At 47.2% G+C, this 21113-nt stretch overlaps 1 protein-coding gene across 7 annotated transcripts in view; it reads left to right on the forward strand.

The window, feature by feature from the left end:
* Positions 1-21113, forward strand: part of DAPK2 (death associated protein kinase 2) — a 125988-nt gene that overhangs the window by 48507 nt on the left and 56368 nt on the right. For 6 of the 7 annotated variants that reach the window (XM_032297209.1, XM_032297210.1, XM_032297211.1 and 3 more), the window contains one exon: positions 10845-11066. In XM_032297209.1, the coding sequence (XP_032153100.1) occupies positions 10845-11066 (222 nt within the window). Of the gene's footprint in view, positions 1-533; positions 2513-10844; positions 11067-21113 lie in introns of those variants that run through there. The other variant, XM_032297214.1, reaches the window with a different exon arrangement.

Below are 21113 nucleotides of genomic sequence, written 5' to 3' on the forward strand. Positions count from 1 at the left end.
ACAGTATCATCCCACTTACATTAAAAAATGAAAAAACAGGCTGGGCACAGTGGCTTACACCTGTAATGCTAGGACTTTGGGAGGCCGAGGCAGGTGGATCACCTGAGGTCAGGAGTTTGAGACCAGTCTGGCCAACATGGTGATATCCTGTCTATTAAAAATACAAAAATTAGTTCGGCATGGTGGTGCGCGCCTGTAATCCCAGCTACTCAGGAGGCTGAGGCAGGAGAATCACTTGAACCCGGGGGGTGGAGGTTGCAGTGAGCTGAGATCAAGCCATTGCACTCCAGCCTGAACGACAGAGCGAGACTCTGTCTAAAGACTCATACGAAAACCCAAGTTTCAGTATGTACTGAAAAACATCTGAGAGGGCAGACACCAAGATGATAATGATGGTTATCTCAGAAAGGCGGGGTTAAGGAACATTTTTAGCTTTCTTTTTGTGCTTTTCTGCTTTCTGTCTTTCTTTTTTTTTTAAACATTTTTCTTTTTATAATTAAAAAAAATCAATAATGTTTTATTTTTAAATGACTCTTTGCTGCTGCATTGGGGGCCGGCCAAGGGTGACAAGGCCTTTTATCACACTTCCCGCTTCTTCAGCTTAGATCATCATTTCTGCAAACATTGGCTGAATACCTGTTTTGTGCCAGGTGCTGAGCTGGGCCCTGTGAGAGTTATAAAGACAACAGCTCTTACTCTTCAGCCTCTTCAGGCTGGTTGATAGTTAAGAGCTGAGATGAATGCTGAAGTCATTTGTTACAGAAATACTTTTGTGGTGTTTTGAGAGTTCAGCATTTTCCTGGGCATGAAGGTTGTGCCTGAGATGTGCTCTCCTTTCCTGAAGCCCTGGTTCTCCTTTGTCTTTGAAAATTTAGTTGGCTGACATATGACGGAACAGTGTCAATAGCTTGGGCCGATGGCTGGGCCCTGTGCAGTGGGAAACCCAGAAACCACCCTGGAATGTGTCATATGGAATGTTTCATAGGTATCAATATGAAATACACGATACATGTGATACAGTATGTCACACACTGACCTGCATCAGAGACTCTAACAGGGGTTGGGGTGAGGATCTGAAAGAGATATCTTGGTCCAGTCCTTCATTTTTGGATGAGAAAACTAAGGCCCCAAGGGAGAAAGAAGCTTGGAAGTTGGTGGTAAACCCAGGACTCCTAAACCTGTACTTTGCCCATGATATGTAGTCTTTCCAATTCACAGCCCTGCATGTCTGGGAGAGGCAAGCAATCCTGGGCATTTTCAAGTAATGATGAAGAAATAAACTTGGGATAAAAAATTCAAATATTTTGAGAAACAGGGACCATCCATCTTAGATGGCTAAGAGCTGACTAGACCAATGAAGAATGAGAATCTTGCATCAAGAATCTCTCAGGCCTTAAGATCCAGGCGGACAGAATAAAATGGGCAAGAAATAACTGGTTATGATTCATACGCCGTCCACATTCACACACACCGACACACACAGCCTTCTGCAGAGCCACCTATTTAGTGTGACTCTTGGGAAAGTGAAAAGGCCTTTCTATCTCCAAGTCGTCTCACCACTTGCCCCATGTTTGCCTAAACTTGCCACTATTAAAGCATCTTCTTGGTCACAAATGCTGTTAAACTGTGAAGGTGTGACTTTGGAGGGAGGTCAGATTATCCCTTAGGAATCCTTTGTCACCTTACATGAATTATGGGGAGGATCACAGTGGGGTGTGGGCCAGGAAGAGATGAAAGGTCACAGGAGATGGGTAGGATGCAGGAGAGGGGATGGCAAGTGGAGAGGGAGGTATTCTAGAACATGAATGGTTCACTTTACCATTTTATGAGGGGTAATTCTTTATCCCCACAGTAACAGCAGAGCCTCAAACCATCCTGGATTTTTCTGTCTTCTTTCTGCAGCCTTTTTCCTGAATGGCAACACAAGCTTGTGTTGAAGGTCTTATCCTTTGGTTCAGTCTCCTGGGCTTTGCCCAGGCCATGGACCTGGCTGGCATTTCTAAGAGGGTACAAACTGACCTGTTCTGTTGAAGTTACTTTGTTAATCAAACATACGTCTGACTGTCAGAAATTCAGGTAGTGGGAAGGGTGCCTGACCCAACTGAGCACAACTGGCCCCTTGACTGCTTGTTCTCTCCTTCCCTGCGCTCCCACGAGGAGGAAAGGAAAGGGCAGATTCAGCTTCCTGGTGTATTTCCTTGAGAAAGCGGCCACAACCTGATAGGGAGGGAGTAAGGGTGAGAGGTTAGTTGGGGCCTCCACAGAATGAAGCGTTTGTGTAGCACTCCCTGCCTCTTCAGCTGTTGCAGATATTTCTTTCACGCCCAGGCTGTATTTCCTCTTCATCTGTGTTTGTCTAATCTCTGCGATAGACTGTATAAGCCTTTCCAGTTGTGGGGCGTGTCTTGTTTACAGCACTTAGAACAATGATCAGTAAATGAGAGACAGATGGATGGGTGAGCGGGCGGTTAGGAGGATGCATGGGTGGATGGCCACGTAAGCACATGGGCAGGTAGGTGGATGGTGGATGGTACCTTCTAAGCCCAGCATTTCTTCAGTAACCTACATCATGTTGGTGTCTAGAATCTACACTCTAGACTAAGGGAAATATCAGAGGATACTGAACTATGGAAAGATTTTCAGTGAAAATCTTTTTTTATACAGCCAAGTCAAACTTTAATTGAGCCTAATTTATTTCAGGTCCTAGACTTGCAGGCTCGTGCTCACTTGACAATAGCATCAAAATGTGCTTAAGTTAAAAACTGGTTGTCATACTTTAGCCCAGCTTGGCCCTGCGAAGTGATTCCTTCCTTTTTGTGCTTTAGGAGTTTTTTTGACCCCGTCCCCCGCAAAAAAAAAAAAAAAAATGTCTAGAGGAAGGAAGTCAGTCTGTAGGGCCTGGGAACTAAACTAGTCAGCCTGTAAAAGCAGCTGCTGCGGGCCCACGCAGAGCAGCCACCGGTGATTTATTTGCACGGGGTCATTTTATAGGTCAGGAGTCAGTTCCCTGGAGACTCTGGCTCCTGGTACTTAGCCTGTATGTGCTCCTCACCACTGACCCTGAGTTCACCTTGGTTGGAGTGACTTCCTAAACAACTAGATGATAATACTGAGAAGCATCTGCATGTTCTGTTTTTCATTTTCATTTATGGTTTGAAACTTCTTTGGAATCATCTACAGCATGCTATGCTTCCATGTTACAGAGCAGTACTTCTCTCAAACTGTGTTCCCTGGAGCTTTTGGGGTTCCATGAAGCCCCTTTAGGTCTCATCAGTGGGGGTAGTCAGTGGCTGGGCTCTGCGTGCCTCTCCAAAAGAAGCACAGCTTTTAGACTGTTTTACATATTGGACTTCAGTGAAAGATTTGAGAGAGGGTTCCACACCTCAAATTTCAAAGTCATTGCCAAGGAACGATTTTACAGTAGCAACGAGGTCAGGGAGGGGAAACAGGCTTATGAAATGGGGGACCTCTATCATTAGCTGGGAGAAAAGCCCTGTTGGGCAGCTCTCTGCCCACTTCTGTCTGCAGGCTCTTGGCTGGCATTTCTGTTGTTCCAGACTCTCTACCTGCTGCTGACTTTGCTGCTGTTCCCTGCATGCCTCTTGCTCCTATCCTGCCTGTCTAGTTCCCAGCACACTGCCCACCAGGCTTCGGTAAACTTTTGCTCCTTACCCTCATCTCTCTGGCCTAGAACCCTGACCTGCTTCCTGCTCTGACTTCAGATAACATTATGTTTCTTCACACTGTTTTGGTTTCCTGCATATCTGCTCCCTTGCTTGCTCTGACCTCGGTTGATCTGTCTGTCCCCAAGTGTTTTCTGCCTCTTGTTCATGGGATTTGGAGTGGCCTGGCTGGAAGATGAAAGTATTTGAAAGGGTGGGAGATACGGATAGGGTCAGCCACAGAGGCTCCACAGTGGAGCCTGGCCAGGCAGAGGAGCAGGGCGGTGGCTCAGTGACACCATCCCCAGGCAGGCTGTGGCTGTGGGATGTGGGTGTGGGCCCTCCTGGATCAGGCTGTCCTGGTTCTTGTGGACTAGAGCTTTGAGCTGCTCCTGCCTTTGAGACACAATGGCTGAAGGTCCCACTCCCCCACCTGTGGGTCTGGCATTGGCTGGAAGTTCTTAAGCATTATCCTTGCCCTATGGCCCTGAAAACTCACAGGGTAATTCCAGAGGAATCGCGGCTCATTGTTCTCCAGAGTGGAAAGAGGAACTGCGGTGACTACTGTGGGGAAGCAGGAGAAGGAAGCCAGCCTCTGCAGCCCCTGCTTTGAAATGCTTCCCATTTGGTACCTCTCACCTTGGGTGGCATCTTGTCCCTTGGCTGGGGCCCTGCATTCTGTGCAGCTCTGCCTCATTTCCACCTTGATAGACTGGTGACTGTATGGACACTTTAGAGTCTACTAAGAGAGGGAAGGAGGTAGACCCACTCAATCCATAGACCTTTTTGTTTTTTTTGAGATGGAGTCTTGCTCTGCCAACCAGGCTGCAGTGCAGTGGCACAATCTCAGCTCACTGCAACCTCCACCTCCCAGGTTCAAACGACAGCTGTGCTTCAGTCTCCAGAGTAGCTAGGACTACAGGTGTGTACCACTATGCCCAACTAATTTTTGTGTTTTTAGTAAAGATGGGGTTTTGCCCTGTTGGCCCAGGCTGGTCTCGAACTCCTGACCTCAGGTAATCTTCCTGCCTCAGCCTCCCAAAGTGCTGGGATTACAACAACCACACCTAGCCAATAGACCTTTCAAAGCCTTTAGCAGCTTGGCACTGATCGTTGACAGAACAAGTCTGGTTGGCTGTGGCTTACCATAGAGGTTAGGGGTGAGTGGGCAGTGGGAGTGGCTTACCTTGATGCAGGCCATGAGGGGTGCGTTGCCTTTTGAGATAATAGGCAGCTGGGCATGGTGGTCACACCTGTAATCCCAGTACTTTGGGAGGCCGAGGCAGCAGATCACTGGAGGTCAGGAGTTCGAAGCCAGCCTGGCTAACATGGTGAAATATCTTCTCTACTAAAAACACAAAAATTGGCCTGGCATAGTGGTGCACACCTGTAATCCCAGCTCCTCGGTAGGCTGAGGCAGGAAAATTGCTTGAACCCTGGAGGCAGAGGTTGCAGTGAGCCGAGATCTCGCAACTGTACTCCAGCCTGGGCAACAGAGCGAGACTCTTGTCTTAAAAATCAATCAATCAATCAATCAACCAATAATAAAATCAAGTAAAAGTCAGTTTGCTTTTTACTATCACCACAGGCCAGCCATTCAAAACAATGTCAAATACTGCTCTCTTCTGGGATGGGCCCCTCTCCTCGCTACTAGGTACACACTGCTGGTCTGTTACCTCCAGGGCCTCACTACAGCTGGAGTCAGCTATGTGGATCTGCATCCTAGCCCTGCTCCCTCGCTCGACTGCCAAGTCGCTTTACTTCTCTAAGCCCAGTTTTCTTTCTTTTTTTAATTGGCTTTTTTGGGGGGACAGAGTCTTGCTTGTCCCCCAGGCTGAAGTGCAGTGGTATGGTCACAGCTCACCGTAGCCTCAAACTCCTGGGCTCAAAGCATCAGTATCCTCAGCATCCTGAGTAGCTGACTGCAGGTTGTGCCACCTTGCCTAGCTTCTTTTTTTTTTTTTTTTTGAGACAGAGTCTCACACTGTCACGCAGGCTGCAGTGCAGTGGCATGATCTTGGCTCACTGGAACCTCTGCCTCCTGGGTTCAAGTGATTCTCGTGCCTCAGCCTCCCAAGTAGCTGGGACTACAGGCTTACACCACCATGCCTGGCTAATTTTTGTATTTTTAGTAGAGACAGGGTTTCACCATGTTGGCCAGGCTGGTTCATACTCCTGGCCTCAAGGGATCCACCCACCTCAGCCTCCCAAAGCCCTGGGATGACAGGCAGGAGGCACCATACCTCTCCAGTTTTCTTCTCTGTGAAATGGAACTAAAAATGATACTTGCAAATATTTTAAAAGAGAATGAATATGAAATTAGCTTATTAAGAGAAAAACTGGATGTAAATGTTGTAATGTTCACATTGCTGTACAAAATCTATCCCATGTAGATATTTGGGTCATGCTCTGGTTATTCACCCTTGACTGTGAAGAATTTGGGGAGGTGGGGATTAAGCCAGGCTCCTCCATGAACCTTAAAAGCTGAGGATAGGGACATTTCTGAGCACTGAGAAGCTGTTCTAGATGTACTCCTTTTCATGTGAGGACTGGGCAGACAACTAGAGAGCCCTTATGAGGCACCACCTGGGGGCCTGACAAGTTTGGGAATGAGGCCCATCTGCCAGTGACACTGATCTCTACACAGCCCACTCAGTCCTCCTGGGTGCTGAGTGAGTGAGAAGCTGAGTCCTCTGCCTGGGAAGATGGGTGTATTTCTGACAGAATTGCAGGAGAGTGTGCTGGCAGAAGTGGGTGCTTTCTGTGTCTTGCAGATTTACTGTCCCTCATGAAACCATCCTACATGACTTTTGTAAGCCAGCCTCAGGCACAGAGTTCCCACCCACCCATGCCTCATGCTCTTCTGCAAGGCTGGATGGTAAAGTCCTATCTCAGACATTACCTCATGATTTCCCAAACAACCCTGGGACACGGGCAGGGCGGGTGTTATCATCCTGACATGACGAAGAAGGAAACTGAGGCCTGGGGAGTTGAACAGGCTGCCCAGGGTCCTGGCTCATGAGTGGTAGGGCTCTGACTAGATTCCCAGTCTCCTGACACCAGCCCAGAGTTAGGGATTTAGAGAGTGAAGGGAAGGGCTTCATTCCTGTTTAGAGTTATCTCAGGCTTTTTGGAGCCTTCTGACAGGAAGAATTTTTTTTTTTTTTTCTGAGATGGACTCTCGTACTGTCGCCCAGGCTGTAGTGCAATGTGATCTCAGCTCACTGTAACCTCTACCTCCCTGGTTCAAGCAATTCCCTGCCTCATCCTCCCGAGTAGCTGGGATTGCAGGTGCTTGCCACTACTCTTGGTTAATTTTTGTATTTTTAGTAGAGACAGGGTTTCACCATCTTGGCCAGGCTAGCCTTGAACTCCTGACCTCATGATCCACCCACCTCAGCCTCCCAAAGTGCTGGGATTATAGGCATGAGCCACCGTGTCCAGCTGACAGGAAGCTGTCTAAGGTGAGACCTGAGGTGGCAGATGGAGAAACATGAACTGAAAAAACAGCTCCTTGCCAAGCCCATGAAACTCTGATAGCAGGTCAGGACCAGGAATCGGGCCTCCTTGTTACCAGCCCTGTGCTGCAGTCAACCATGCATAGGTACTGATTGTTGCTATGAGAAGGGGGCAGGAGGGGGCAGAGATACTGGAATATGTGTGCTTTGCATATGTGTACCAGATTCCAGTATTCCCATACTTTTTAATTTTGGGTTAGCAGTGACCTTCATTAGAGGTGGAATTGCTCCCCTCTGCTCCCTCCCTGGATATCATTCTGCGTGCCTCTGTCCTTAAAGTGGACAGGCCCTCGTCTCCCGCCCCTCATCCCTGTAGTCTAGCTGGCGACTTCTGTACTGCGGGGCCTCAGCTTCTGGCTGCAGAGCCTTCTGTGTGCAGACAAGGGCCCATCACCATCACTGTCTTCACCTGCCCTTGGGTTGGCTGGGCCCTCTAATGGGCATACTAGAGCCATGTCAGGTTCTGATTTTGTGCATCTGCTGATGCACAGTGGCTAGGGAGTGCCTAACTGCAAATTTTCACTCCTGTTATCCTCCAAAAGCTAGAGTAAGCTGTCAGATTTGTAAACTTGTAACACAGCGGTTAGACTGTTGAACCCCTTAAGCAAAAATCATGCGGATGGGAGAGACAACCCTACCCCTCTGATTCCCTTTCTTTACTCTCCTGAAATGGTCACATCAAAGAACTATAGGGAAGTGTAATACTGCAAAGGAGGAAACAGTGTGAGTAACAGTGGTGTAGCTTCTTCATTTGCGAAATGGAGATAATAAAAAAGCTGCTTTAAGTCAGTGTCTTTCAGCCCTGGCTGCATGTCAGAGTTACCTGACGGGCTTTTAAATAGCCCTGTCTTCAGGCTGCAGCCCAGACCCAGGAGATCAGAATCTCTCAGGCTGAGGCTTAGACATTAGCAGTTTTAAAATTCTCCAGGCAATACTAATGTGTGGCCTGGGTTGAGAGCCATTGCTCTAGGATTAAAAGAGTTGGCTAATTGCATGGAACAGAGATTTTTTTACATCTGGCTGTGCATGGGAATCATCGGGGGTAGGGTGGTGCTTTTAAAATTAAACTGAAGCTGGGTTGATGGCACACGCCTGTGGTCCCAGCTACTTGGGAGGCTGAGGTTGGGAGGATTGCTTGGGCCCAGGAGTTGAGGCTGCCGTGAGTTATGATCATGCCACTGCACTCCAGCCTGGGCAACAGAACCAGACCCCATTTCCAAACATAAATAAAATTAAACCAATTCCCTGGCTACACATTCCAGATCATTTGAATCAGTGACTTATACCTCTGGGTGTTTCTTGCTCAGCCTTCACATGAACCACTTATTAGTACCATGGGCCAACATTACAAATATTTCCAGTCTTCACAATTCTCTAGCAGGGAATCTTGATTTCCATTTGACAGATGAGAAGATCTATGTTCAGAGCAGGTAGTGACTGTTCCCAGGTGAAAGCATAAGTCCCTGAGGCCAGGCCTGTCTGACCTTGAAGCCTGGGGGCTGAGTCTAGTGTTCTCCTCTCTTCTGGAAACAGCAGCCTTGGCTCCCTCTGAGGCCCCCTCCACAGGTCGAGCAGAGGGTCATGCCCAAGTGAAGAGAGGTGAGATGAGTGGTGTTGTGTGGTATTTGGTGTCATCTTAGTCACTCACTCTCAACTCAAATTCCTCCCTTTAGGGAGGGGAAGACGCTCGTGAAGTGGGCCTGCCCCAGTCACCAATCATTGCCACAGTTGTCTCGAAAAGAGAAAACTTAGGCTGGAAAAGCAAACACTCATTTGCTTTTTGAGAGTCTGAGGAATTTTTCAGGCATGTGATATAGAAAAAAATGCCTCTGTTTTCCTCATGAGACAAAGGGGAAACAATTTCAAGGGGACCTGAAATGCTTAGCTCTAGTTTACAGAAGTTCTTCTGCCCCTTCCCAAGTACTAAGGCTGTCAACACAGTGCAGGGCTGGGAGCTGGGGGATTTGGATGCCAAGCCAAGCTCTGCACCACCACCCGTGTGCTCTGTAAACCTAAATCTATCCCTTACCATCTATTCCCCACCAGTCAAGTAGGAACTCAGGGCTGCTGTGACAAGGTCAGAGGGACTCTGAAATGCCAGGCCCTGCCAGCAGCCCGTTGAGGTGTCAGAGGCAGAGGAGAGGCATGTGTCTGTCTTGACCCTGAGACTCACAGCCACCTGGGCCTGCAAGCTTGGTCAAGTGTTATTTGGCACCTACCAAGGAACCTGCTGTCACCGAGGCCCAGAGTGGCTCCAAGAGACCATATGTGTTAGAGATCACACTGAATGTGTTCACTCTGGCTCTGGGAGGCCTGGCTCCACTCCACCTGTGTCAGCCCCTAATGTGTAGACAGCTCAGAGCCAGTATTTGGAGCCTAAATAGCTGAAACTTTAGAGTCAGTGGACAGTGTAATATAAATTTGGCTCCACAAAGCCTTCTCTGCCCAGTCTAGGCTCCAGGGTCTTCTCCCTCCCCAGAGCTCCATCTGTACCCATTGTCTGTGCCTTTGGTCCCTCCCGCGTAGTGCCCAGCACAGATCCTGGCACGGAGTGGATGCCCAGACAGTGTTGAGTGACTGGAAGTTGAGGGGAGGGAGATATGCATGAATCTGTTTGGGAACATCTCTGAAGTGGCTGCCATATAATGCTATCTCCGCATGGGCCTATCTATCTGTTGCTTGCTCAATTTGACTTTGTTGTTGTTATTGCCACTCCGAGTATCTTGAAGACTGTCTCACTGAGTATGATGATAATGATGACATGGTCCAGATGCAGTGCTATTTTCTGCGGTTGGGGCAAATATCCCAAGCATTTCCTTGTATGTAACTTTTACCCCAGAGCCACTAAGAGCGTACATCATAAGTCTGGAGTCTGCTGTTCCCTTATTCAGCCATTAAGCTGAACCAGAAAACTTTCTGAGTTACCGAGCAGTGGTTATTTTGGTATTTAGCAAATTCCCTCCGAAGCCCCCCTCCACAGGTTGAGCACAGTGAAGGGTTTCCAAGCCCAGCCCTGGGTGCTAGTGCCTGAAGGGGACTAATAATGGTCCAGCCCTGCTATAACTGTCTGAGAGGGTTTGTGGACAGCTGGTTGGGTATTTGACTTTGAGGCTTGGCTTTGCCATTAACTCTGCAATGACTTCAGGTAAGCCGCTTGGCCTATCCTTCTGCCTCAGTTTCCTAATTGTACAACTCTCTGTTCATACCAGGTCCTCTCGCTGTGATGCTCCCCCACTATGATGATTAACCTTGTTAGGCTGCCTCCTCCCCAAACCCCACCCAAACCCGGATCCCCACCAGCCCAGTCTGCTTATGGACATTGTGATTTCATCCGGTGGGACCTAGACTTGGGTTCTAGCCGAGACTTTGCAATGACAAGGCTGTGCCATCCTGATCAATAACCTTTCTGGGGCTCAGTGTTCAACTCTGCACACTGGGACTAATACTAACATTCATTCCTCATAGAAGGTATGGATGGAAGGGAAGCCCAGTACCTGTCCCACCTCAGCCACAGGTTGTCATCCAGATGGGGATGCAGACTGGAGGCATGATTTGTCCTGTCCTAGAAGAATCACTCTGAATTTGTGTGACCTGGTAGCTGACAGTGGGATCACTTCCCCAGTGAACACAGTGATGACCTAGTCTTGTGGGTCTGTGTCCCCAGTGGTCAGTTCGCCATCGTGAAGAAGTGCCGGGAGAAGAGCACAGGTCTTGAGTACGCAGCTAAGTTCATCAAGAAGCGGCAGAGCCGGGCGAGCCGGCGTGGTGTGAGCCGGGAGGAGATCGAGCGGGAGGTGAGCATCCTGCGGCAGGTGCTGCACCGCAACGTCATCACTCTGCACGACGTCTACGAGAACCGCACCGACGTGGTGCTCATCCTTGAGCTGTGAGTGGGGTCCCCAGGACCCACAGGGTTAGGGGGCAGCAAGGGTAGGCAGGGTGGTGGAAGCTCCAGCCACAGGCCCCAGGGGGCAGCAGCAGCCAGGGCTAAGCTCAGCCCAGAGGAGGTGAATTCAATGGTGGGCAGATCCCCTCTGCTTCAGTTACCCCCATCCTCCTCCTGCAACTGAGCCAAAGGAGGGGCAGGCTTGCTGAGTTGCTGGGGCAGAGGGCGATGGCCTAAGTCTGGCTTTCACTGGACCCTGGGGATCAAAGGGAAGAAATGACTGCGCTGGGGTCTTTTCCTGGCTGGAGAAGCATGTGGGAGGGTGAAGGGGATGGAGGGTGGGATGAGGCCAGGGGAGGCTGTCAGGGAGGGACGAGTACTATGAGGAGGGGCTCTGTGAAGCTCTTCTCTGGCCCTTTCCGGGGGAAAGCCCACTGCATTTGCGCTGTGAGTGACACTTTTATTGTTATAATAATAGCTATTATTTAGAGAGCCCTATTGTAAGCCAAGAATTTGCTAGGTGCTTTGTATCTGTTATCTTGTTCAATGTTTAAAGACTATGATGAAGGAAATGTCTTACTAATGCAGAGAGGTTATTCTGTATTCATTGTGCAAGCCAAGTATTTCTGTACCTTAATTAATCCTCATGGCAATGCTGTCACACAGACACTCTTATTATCCCCATTTTATACACAAGAACACTGAGAGGCCAGGTCACTTACAAGATCCTATAGCCAGGATGTGGCAGGACCAGGACTTGAGTCCACATGGCTTGTGCAGACAGCTATGAATATGAGGCGGGCTGGCCTTATGCTGGCTTAGCAGAGGAAGACTTCACAGTATGTGATGGAATTTGATTAGATGGCCCCAAGAGTCTAGGAGTTGGCTGGCCACCATGATATCCTCCTGGGCAGGTGGGGCTCTGGGACACAATAGAGTTTGAGTTGGGTTGTGGCACAAGTCATAGTGGCTGTGTCCAGTCAAGCAGCAAGCCCATGTGAGGAATGTTCTGGCCAGGTGCAGTGGCTCACATCTGTAATCTCAGCACTTTGGAAGGCCAAGGCTGGCGGATCACAAGGTCAGGAGTTTGAGACCAGCCTGGCTAACATGGTGAAACCCCGTCTCTACTAAAAATACAAAAATTAGCCAAGCATGGTGGTAGGCATCTGTAATCCCACCTACTAGGAGGCTGAGGCAGGAGAATTGCTTGAACCTGGGTGGCGGAGGCTGCAGTGAGCCGAGATCATGCCACTGCACTCTAGCCTGGGCGACAGAGCAAGACTCCGTCTCGGGAAAGAAAAAAAAAAAAAAACCAGAATGTTCTAAGCCTCATAAGCATGTATGCATCTGCCTGGTAGCAGGGAAGTGACAGCATCTGTCTCAGGAATCCCTGATTTTGTGCTCTTGGGGAAGTCACCTCAATCCCCTGAGCTTTAGATTTCATCTGTAAAGGAGGCAGCCATCCTCAACCTGCCTACAGACTGAGGGGGACCACATAACATTTGAGATCATTCTAATTTGAGAACTATGCTCTGGTATTGGCAGGATATAGATTTAAGTAGCAGATGGGCATTTGCATACTCTTGCATTTGATTCTTAAATTACCCATCTCAATGTTTAAATGTATAGAATTGCCTGTGCTCTCCCCTTCGCTAGCTCCCAGTGTCTTCCATGTTTCTCCCACGGACCTCCCAGCTGGTTGGACTAGTGCGTGCCTGCCCTGCCTGACCCAGAGAGAAGCTGAGGGTCAGAAGTCAGCATGCTGATTCCCACCAGAGAGTGACAAGTGCACCTTGCTTGAAAGGCTGAGCCACTTCTTTAAAAGACTATCATGAAAAAAAAGAAAAAAAAAAAAAAAAAAAACTAAGCAGGAATGGAAAAGAAATTACATTTCTAATCCTACAACCCAAACACAGCTATTTATGTTTTTCTGTGGTTCCTCTCAATCTTTATCCATTTCTATACTATCATTGTACTTGTATAATTTCCTGCTCTACTTTTCCCCCCAGTTAATGTAGTTCTAAAAATTGCCTTTTCTCTTTTAACCAACTATGTGTTTCACTGAATTGCATACCAGTATTTCCCTTGTCTTAATCCATTTGCTGTTGCTTACAATAGAATATCTGAAACTGGTTAATGTATAAGGAAAATTATTATTATTTCTCACAGTTAAGGAGGCTGAGGAGTCCAAGGTTGAGGATCCACATTTGATTAGGACCTTCTTGCTAATGGGGAATCTCTACAGAGTCCTCCAAGGCAGCCTAGTGCATCACATGGTGAGGGGCAAAGCGGGCTATCTCAGGTCTCTCTTCCTCTTCTTATATAGCCCCCAGTCCCACTCCCATGATAACCCATTAATCCATTAACCTGTTAATCCACTAATGCATGAATGGGTTAATAAACAGAGTCCTCATAACCCAATCACCTCTTTTTTTTTTTTTAAGGTAGAGTCTCGCTCTGTCATCCAGGCTGGAGTACAATGGTACAATCCTAGCTCACTAAAACCTCTGCCTCCTGGGATCAAGCTATTCTCCTGCCTCAGCCTTCCAAGTAGCTGGGATTATAGGCACCTGCTATAATGTGGTCAAGCAACATTCCTTACATGGGCCTTGTTGCTTGACTGGACACAGCCACTGTGACTTGTGCCACAACCCAACTCAAACTCTATTGCATCCCACACCCCGCTAATTTTTTTTGTATTTTTAGTAGAGACAGATTTCACCATGTTGGCAAGGCTGGTCTCGAACTCCTGACCTTAGATGATCTGCCTACCTTGTCCTTCTAAAGTGCTGGGATTACAGGCATGAGCCACAGCACCCTGCCCGAATCACCTGTTAAAGGCCCCACTGCCTAATCTGGCCACATTGGGGATTATATTTCAATGTGAGTTTGTAGGGCACAAATAGTCACAGCATCCCTATTGTTGGACACATGGTTTTAATTTCCTAGCTTTTAATCATTACAAATTTTATTGATGAAACAACTTTCTCCCCATAATCTTCCCCTTTCCTTTTTAATTCTTTCAGCAAAGTCCTCAGGATTTAGCTATGACTAGGCCAAAGGCTGACATTTTTGGAGCTCAATATCCTCGCTTTCTAAGGATAGTACTGGCTAAGCATTACTACCACAGCATAGGAGTGTTGCTGTGTGCCTGCGGCCCTGCCAGCCCTGGGCCATTTGTTTTGAAACAGGTTTCATTATTTATTGATGTTTACAGCTATAAATTGATACTTTCTTATTGTAATTGGTGTGTCTTTAATTGCTGGGAAAATTGCTTGCTTCTTCCTGTTTGCAGAACCCTAGGAGTCGATGGGGGTGGTGGGGGGTGGCGGGTAGATGCTCTTTAGATGTCCATGTTTTTCCCAGCGGGGCTAATGGTCAGCCAATAGTTATGTGCTAGCTTCTTGTGAGCTCAGGTGCACCATCTGTAACATCACTTGTCACGCTAGTGCTCCCATGACTTGCTTGGGCCACTGTGCTTTTTAAGCTCTGTCCAGTTTCTGTCTCCCCCTTTACTTCCAAGCTGTCTCATTGTTCTCAGGGTGCCTGTCTATGGAATGCTAAGAATTTATGAGATTGGAGAAGACCCAGGAGTTCTAAGACTGTGCCTAACTGTGCCATGTATAGCTAGGGTCTGAGAGGGAGGACCTCCCAGGAAAGGAGTTTCTGGGCTTTTGTTTTTGCTTGTTTTTTGAGACGGAGTCTTGCTGTCACCCAGGCTGGAGTGCAGTGGTGTGATCTCAGCTCACTGCCGTCTCCACCTCCCAGGTTCAAGTGATCCTGGTGCCATAGCCTCCCGTGTAGCTGGGACTACCGGCATGTGCCTCCATACCCAGCTAATTGTTTTGTATTTTTAATAGAGGTGGGTTTTCACTATGTCAGCCAGGCTGGTCTGGAACTCCTGGTCTCCAGTGACCCACTCACCTTGGCCTCCCAAGTGCTGGGATTACAGGCATGAGCCGCCACCCCTGGCCTCATGGGCTTTTGTGCTTAGACTTAGTGACTCCTGTTCGGCTGGTCAGAAGTCTTTGGCCTGGTGGTCCCCACTGTTTCCTAATAGGTTAGTGAGTTGCTCAGTGGGGTTAGTATCTGCCTACTTAGTTGAAAGCTGCCAAGTTGCGCGTTTTATGAATGAGTCCACCCTGATCCCACGGCCCCTCTCAGCAACTGTTGTCTGGTGCAGGGCTTCCTCCTGCTTTCTGCTCAAGTGGCCAGCAGCAGGAGAACATGCCTGGCCCTGAATGAAATCCTTTCAGCTGTTATTATCCCATCTGTGACCTTCCTAGAAGCAGCTGCTCTGGTCATGACTGTTGAAGGCAGGACTAGGCAGGATTTAATTGTCTGTGTAAGTTGACTTCTGTATAAGGTACAGAATATATTCAAATCCCTGTAGCTTAACTCATGTCACATGTGGAACTTGCCCTGAAAAATGTAAGTCTCCCTGTGAAGGTTGGACTGGCCTCCCATTGCAGGCCCCTGACTGCTCTGGGGCCTCCTTGATTCCAAACCTGTGGAAAGAAATACCTCTGTGGTTGCATACCAGAGAACTGCCTGGCAGAGTACTCCAGGATAGCAGTGATGCTTCCCAGCTTCCCGAATTGAACCCAGCCTCCTTGGCCCAGCAGCTGTGGCAGCATCTTTTCCCCATCGCTGCCTGTGCAGGTCATTTGTGCACACATTCCCCAAAGACTCCGAAAAGCATTTCCAGCAGGCATGCCACCCTGCAGGGAGGACGGAGGCAAAGGTCAGATTCGCAGGAAGGAGACAATCCTGGGAACACTAGAAGAGATGAGGCCTGGCTGTTAGGCTTTGCTTTTCATCTTAAAGCTAAAGAGATGTGGGATGTGAGAGGAAGGAAACTGGGAAGGAGTTGGGGAGTGGCTCCAAGGCAGAGGTCTTAGAGAGACCTCTGAGACCAAGGGCAGAAACTAAGTTGTGGCTAGAGAAATGACACCCAGGCTCCTTGATTAGACTTTGAAAAGAGGTGACTGAGCATTAATGTGAATGTCCCAGCCTGGGTATCCAGGACTTAGACAGTGGCAGGTCATCAGCCTCTCACTTTCCTGAGTTTCTGGGGGAGATTCCAAGGGGCACAATGGCTGTTCCTTTCTTCATCCCAAGGAGACTGTGTCTCACCAGGTCTCCTGCCCAGATCCCACCTTCAAACAGATGACTGATTACCACCCCCCAAAGTCCTCACTCCACCCAAGCCTTCATGTCAGTGGCTTTTGGGAACAGGATACATCCCCATTATAAGAAGCTTTTACATTTTTGCAGCATTTTATTTAAAGTCAGAATTGCAGGGTTGTTATTTATTTGGATATTTTCCCGAGGTCGCAGGCCCACACAACCTGGCAGGGGCTGGCAGACTCTGGGAGTTTAAAAGACAAGGGTTGATTTGAGCTGGGTTCTATGTGTTTCAGAGGGGGCACTGTAGATTTGAAAATTTGCAGAGGGCTCTGGACAGGTCTCTTACAAATGCCAAAGCTTCACTGTCTATATGATACAGAATATTCTACCTCATGTTGTTATTTTTAATGTTTTATTTCTTTCCTTTGTTCTTTTATTCACCAAACTTCTGTTGACTGTCTTGCTTGCATTAAGTGCTATGGAAGCAAAAATAATCTAGCTGGGGAGAGAGGCAGATAGATAGTGAAGCCCACTGTGATGAGGGCGTGGATGTAGCTGAACAGGGATGTCGGGGGACTGCCTGTGCTTCGAGGCTTTCCGTTTTGCATCAGCATCTCAGGCTTTGTAATGTGGAAGGATTGTGGTGAGAGGGACATGTAGTGAACTGGGGCTGAGAAAACCTGAGTCTAAATCCTGATCTTCCCACTTACTAGCTATGTGATCTTGGGCAAGTCACTTACTCTCTTGAGACCTCGGTTTTCTCATCGGAGAATGGGGACGCCCCTCAGGGTGGATATCAAGCTCAAGTGAGGGAATGTTTGGGAAAGCACATTGAACTGGTGGCAAACTTCAGATAAACTCTAAACCATGCCCCCTTCCACCACTGCCACCCCGACGATGATACTGTACATGGTGTTTATGTCAAGGACTTTGTCAAGGATCTCATAGCGATTTCTCCCACTCCCACCCACACCTCCAAAGGTGCCGATGATATCATTTTTTTCTCACTCTCGTTTGACAAGAAAAGCTGAGCCCTAGAACTCTCACATGTGCCACTCCAAGGTAAAGGTTGAGTCTTTGCTGCTGAAGGGTTAGAGCAACTGTTTTGGCCCTTTAACCCTAGCTTGTAGAGCAGACCCAGGGTTATTCCAGCAGCTGGGAGGGTGTTCCAGCTTCCAGCACCTGCCCAAGGTGGGGCAAGGGTCAGAGTGGGGCACAGGATGGCTTCACCCATGAGACACTGAGAAAATAGTGCACCAGCCTGGTCCCCAACACCAAGGCAGCCACCTCACGCCACACCCCGCTCGCCCTGAGCAGAGGGGTGCTGCAGCTGTAGCAGATGGTATATGTGCTCAATTGTGCCATCTTATCTCATTTTCTCTTCACCCTTTCACCTTCCCCCTTCTGCCTTCTCTTTTTCCCCTCTCTTTTTTGATGCCATTGATATGTTGGAAAAACTAGGCCACTTGTCCTGTTGATTATCTCACAGTCTGGATTTTAGACTTGTTCCTTCCTCATGGTGTTCTTTAACTCATTCCTCTGTCCCCTGTGTTTCATGTAAACTAGTAGTTAGATCTAGAGGAGCTACCCTGCTTATTGGTGCCTATTCAAACCCTGCCTGTTTGAAGGTGGGATCTGGGCAAGAGACCTGGTGAGACATGGTCTCCTTGGGATGAAGAAGGGAGCAACCACTGTGTCCCCTGACTAGTAGAAATGTAATATGAACCACATATGTAGTTTTAAATTTCCTAGTCACCACATTGACTAAACAAAAAGAAATAGGTGAATTGATTTTAATAACATTTTTATTTAACCCAATATATACGAAGTATTATTTTAACATATAAACAGTATAAAAATTATTTATGAGATATTTTACATTCTATTTTTCAAACTAAGTCTTCAAAATTCAGTGTGAATTTTGTACTTATAGTACATCTCAACTCTTTGCTGAGATAGGCTCTCACTCTGTTGCCCAGGCTGGAGTGCAGTGGCACAATCATGGCTCACTGCAGCCTCAACCTCCGGCCATCCTTCCACCTCAGCCTCCTAAGTAGCTGGAACTACAGGTGCACATCACCATGCCTGGCTAATTTTTGCATTTTTTGTAGAGACAGTGTCTCACTATGTTGTCTGGGCTGGCCTTGAACTCCTGGGCTCAAGTGATCTGCCTGCCTCAGCTTCCCAAAGTGCTGAGACTACAGGTGTGAGCCACCGTACTCAGCCCACAGCTCAGTTCTTAGGCAGTGCAATGCAACGGTTAAAGTGGAATGCAATTCTCCTGAAACAATAAAGTTGCATTTAATGGAAAATATTTTATACCACTTTAGTTTTTAAGTTAGAATTAATTAAACTTAAATAAAAGTGAAAAGTCAGTTCCTCTATTACACTAGCCACATTTCAAGTGCTCAGCAACCACATGGGACTAGTGGCTACTCTATTGGACAGCACATATCTAGAACGTTTTCATCAATGCAGAAAGTTCTGTTGATAGTGCTGAACAAGAGGCTTAAGCAGATTTAGTTTCCATTTTTTAAGTCACTGCATATCATAGGTGTTGCTGTGTACTTCCTATTGCCCTATTTCACGTCCAGTTGTTCTACTTTTCATGATGCTAAGATTATTGAGTGGGTCCTGGTGTGCTTGTGGAAATGTTTAAAGAAAGGAGAAAATAAGATTTTGATGCTTTTTATTTAGGATGGACTAGGGGGCAGGGAATGATCCCCAAAGTTGGGTCAGAGCCATTTTAGCCATATAAGAATCATCTGGAGCTGGGTGCAGTGGCTCATACCTGTAATGCCAGCACTTTGGGAGGCTGAGGTGAGTGGATTGCTTGAGGTCAGGAGTTCGAGACCAGCTTGGCCAATACGGTGAAACTCCATCTCTACTAAAAATACAAAAACTAGCTGGGTGTGGTGGCAGAGGCCTGTAATCTGAGCTACTCAGGAGGCTGAAGCATGAGAATCACTTGAACCTGTGAGGCAGAGTTTGCACCGAGCCAAGATTACACCACTGCACTCCAGCCTCCGCAACAGAATGAGACTCTGCCCCCCCCAAAAAAAAAAGGAAAGAAAAGAAAAGAATCATCTGTGATACTCAGTATGCTGTAGCGGTTGAGAGCTGTTCTGCTTGGGTTTGAATCCTGACTATTTACTACCTATGGGACTGTGGGCAAGTTGCTTAACCTCTCTGAGCCTTTGTTTCTTGAAGTGTGAAGTAGAAAAATGATAGTCCTTAGATTGTAGGATATTGTGACGATTAAATGAGATAAGGTGCATAAGGCATGTAGCATGGAATATGTGTCAGTGAATATTAACTACTATTATTGTTGTTATAGTAAAAATACAGGTTTTAAGGCCTCACTGCTGGAGAATCTAACGTGTTAAAGTCTATGGTGGGACCTGGAAATCTGCGTTTTAAAACAGGTTCTCCCTCCAAGGTCCTGGATCCCTTGGCCTAGATCCCTTCCTGAGATCTTTCCCTTTGGGCCCTTGGCTTTATTTCAGCTCCAGAGGAGCACATGCTGGCTGGATACCCCAGCTTCTGTCAGAGGATTGCAAACCAAAAATTAAATTCTAAGCCCCTCTTAGAATGGACCCCTCTTTCAGCCAAGGGGATTCCAGAGTAAACCTGAAAACCTTTCAGGCCATGATGGGAAGAGGGGATTGGACATGCCTCATTATACTGTCCGCCCATTGAAATTCAGGCACAAGTGACCAACATTAATATGAAAGCCATGATCTTAAGACTAACAAAACAGACTTTTTGCAGCAATAAGATAACAAATTCCAACCGGACTCTACTTATCACATGTCAAATAGCAGGCCCTGAAAGAAATGGAAATATTTTACCCTAATAAATATTTTGCCATATTTTGAAATGGCCCTGCATTTCAAAAGATATCAAAAGCTGTCTTTCGTGGGAAGAAACTACACTCTGTGGACAATCTCTGTTCCTTTCCTTGTCTTTTTTGATCCTAAAGAGATTAGCTGGGAGTCTAGCACCTTTTAAGAGTGTGAATAGAAAACATTTGCCATCTATTTCCTCCAAGGGTAGCCACCTGTGAGACTTCATCTACCTAATAAAATCCTTGGTCTCCATAACGCTTGTCTTAACCCAGACACTCTTTTCTATTGATTCCAGGTCTTTTGATAATAACTCTTACAACCAATTGCCAACCAGAAAATCCACCTGTAACCTAGAAGCCCTCCCAACCCCCATCCCAACCTTCAAGTTACTCCGCTTTTCCAGATGGAACCAATGTACACCTTACATTTACTGATTGATTCTGTCTGTAACTTCTGTACCCCTAAAATGTATGAAATCAAGCTGTTACCCAATTACCTTGGGCACGTGGTCTGAGAACCTTCTGGGACTTTGTCACAGGTCTTGGGCACTCAGATTTGGCTCAGAAAAAACATCTTTAAATATTTTACAGAGTTTGACTCTTTTTGTTGATAGGATAAACAAGTCCAGTAGGGTTGCCAGATTTAGCAAATAAAAACCTATTTTATCTGGGAATCCTAAATCTCAGGGGAGATTCTTTTTGCCCTGTCAGGTCAACTATAGGATGCAAGAAGGTAGAATGTGAAAAAGTAGTATCAAACATCAAAAGTAGTATTTTAGAGTCTTTAGAGATTAATATAATTAATGAGGTCTTATATTTAAGTTAGGGGCCATACCTAGATTCTCTTGAGCCCATGAAGGGGCCATCTTTTATAGTTAAAGAAAGGTGGCTTTGGGGGCTGTCTTGCCCAATCTACTTATTTTGCAGGTAATGAAACCAAGGCCTGCCTGGAGAAGGGAAATGAGTTGTCTAAGGTCAGTGGCAAGGCTGGAATGGAACCTAGGCCTTTAGTTGCTGGCACAGCATTTGTTCCTCTTTGTCATCTGTCTTAGTCCATTCAGACTCTGGCA

Source organism: Sapajus apella, unplaced genomic scaffold (assembly GCF_009761245.1).
Source record: "Sapajus apella isolate SASKATOON/1434 unplaced genomic scaffold, GSC_monkey_1.0 scaffold37, whole genome shotgun sequence".
Taxonomy (NCBI): Eukaryota; Metazoa; Chordata; class Mammalia; order Primates; family Cebidae; genus Sapajus; species Sapajus apella.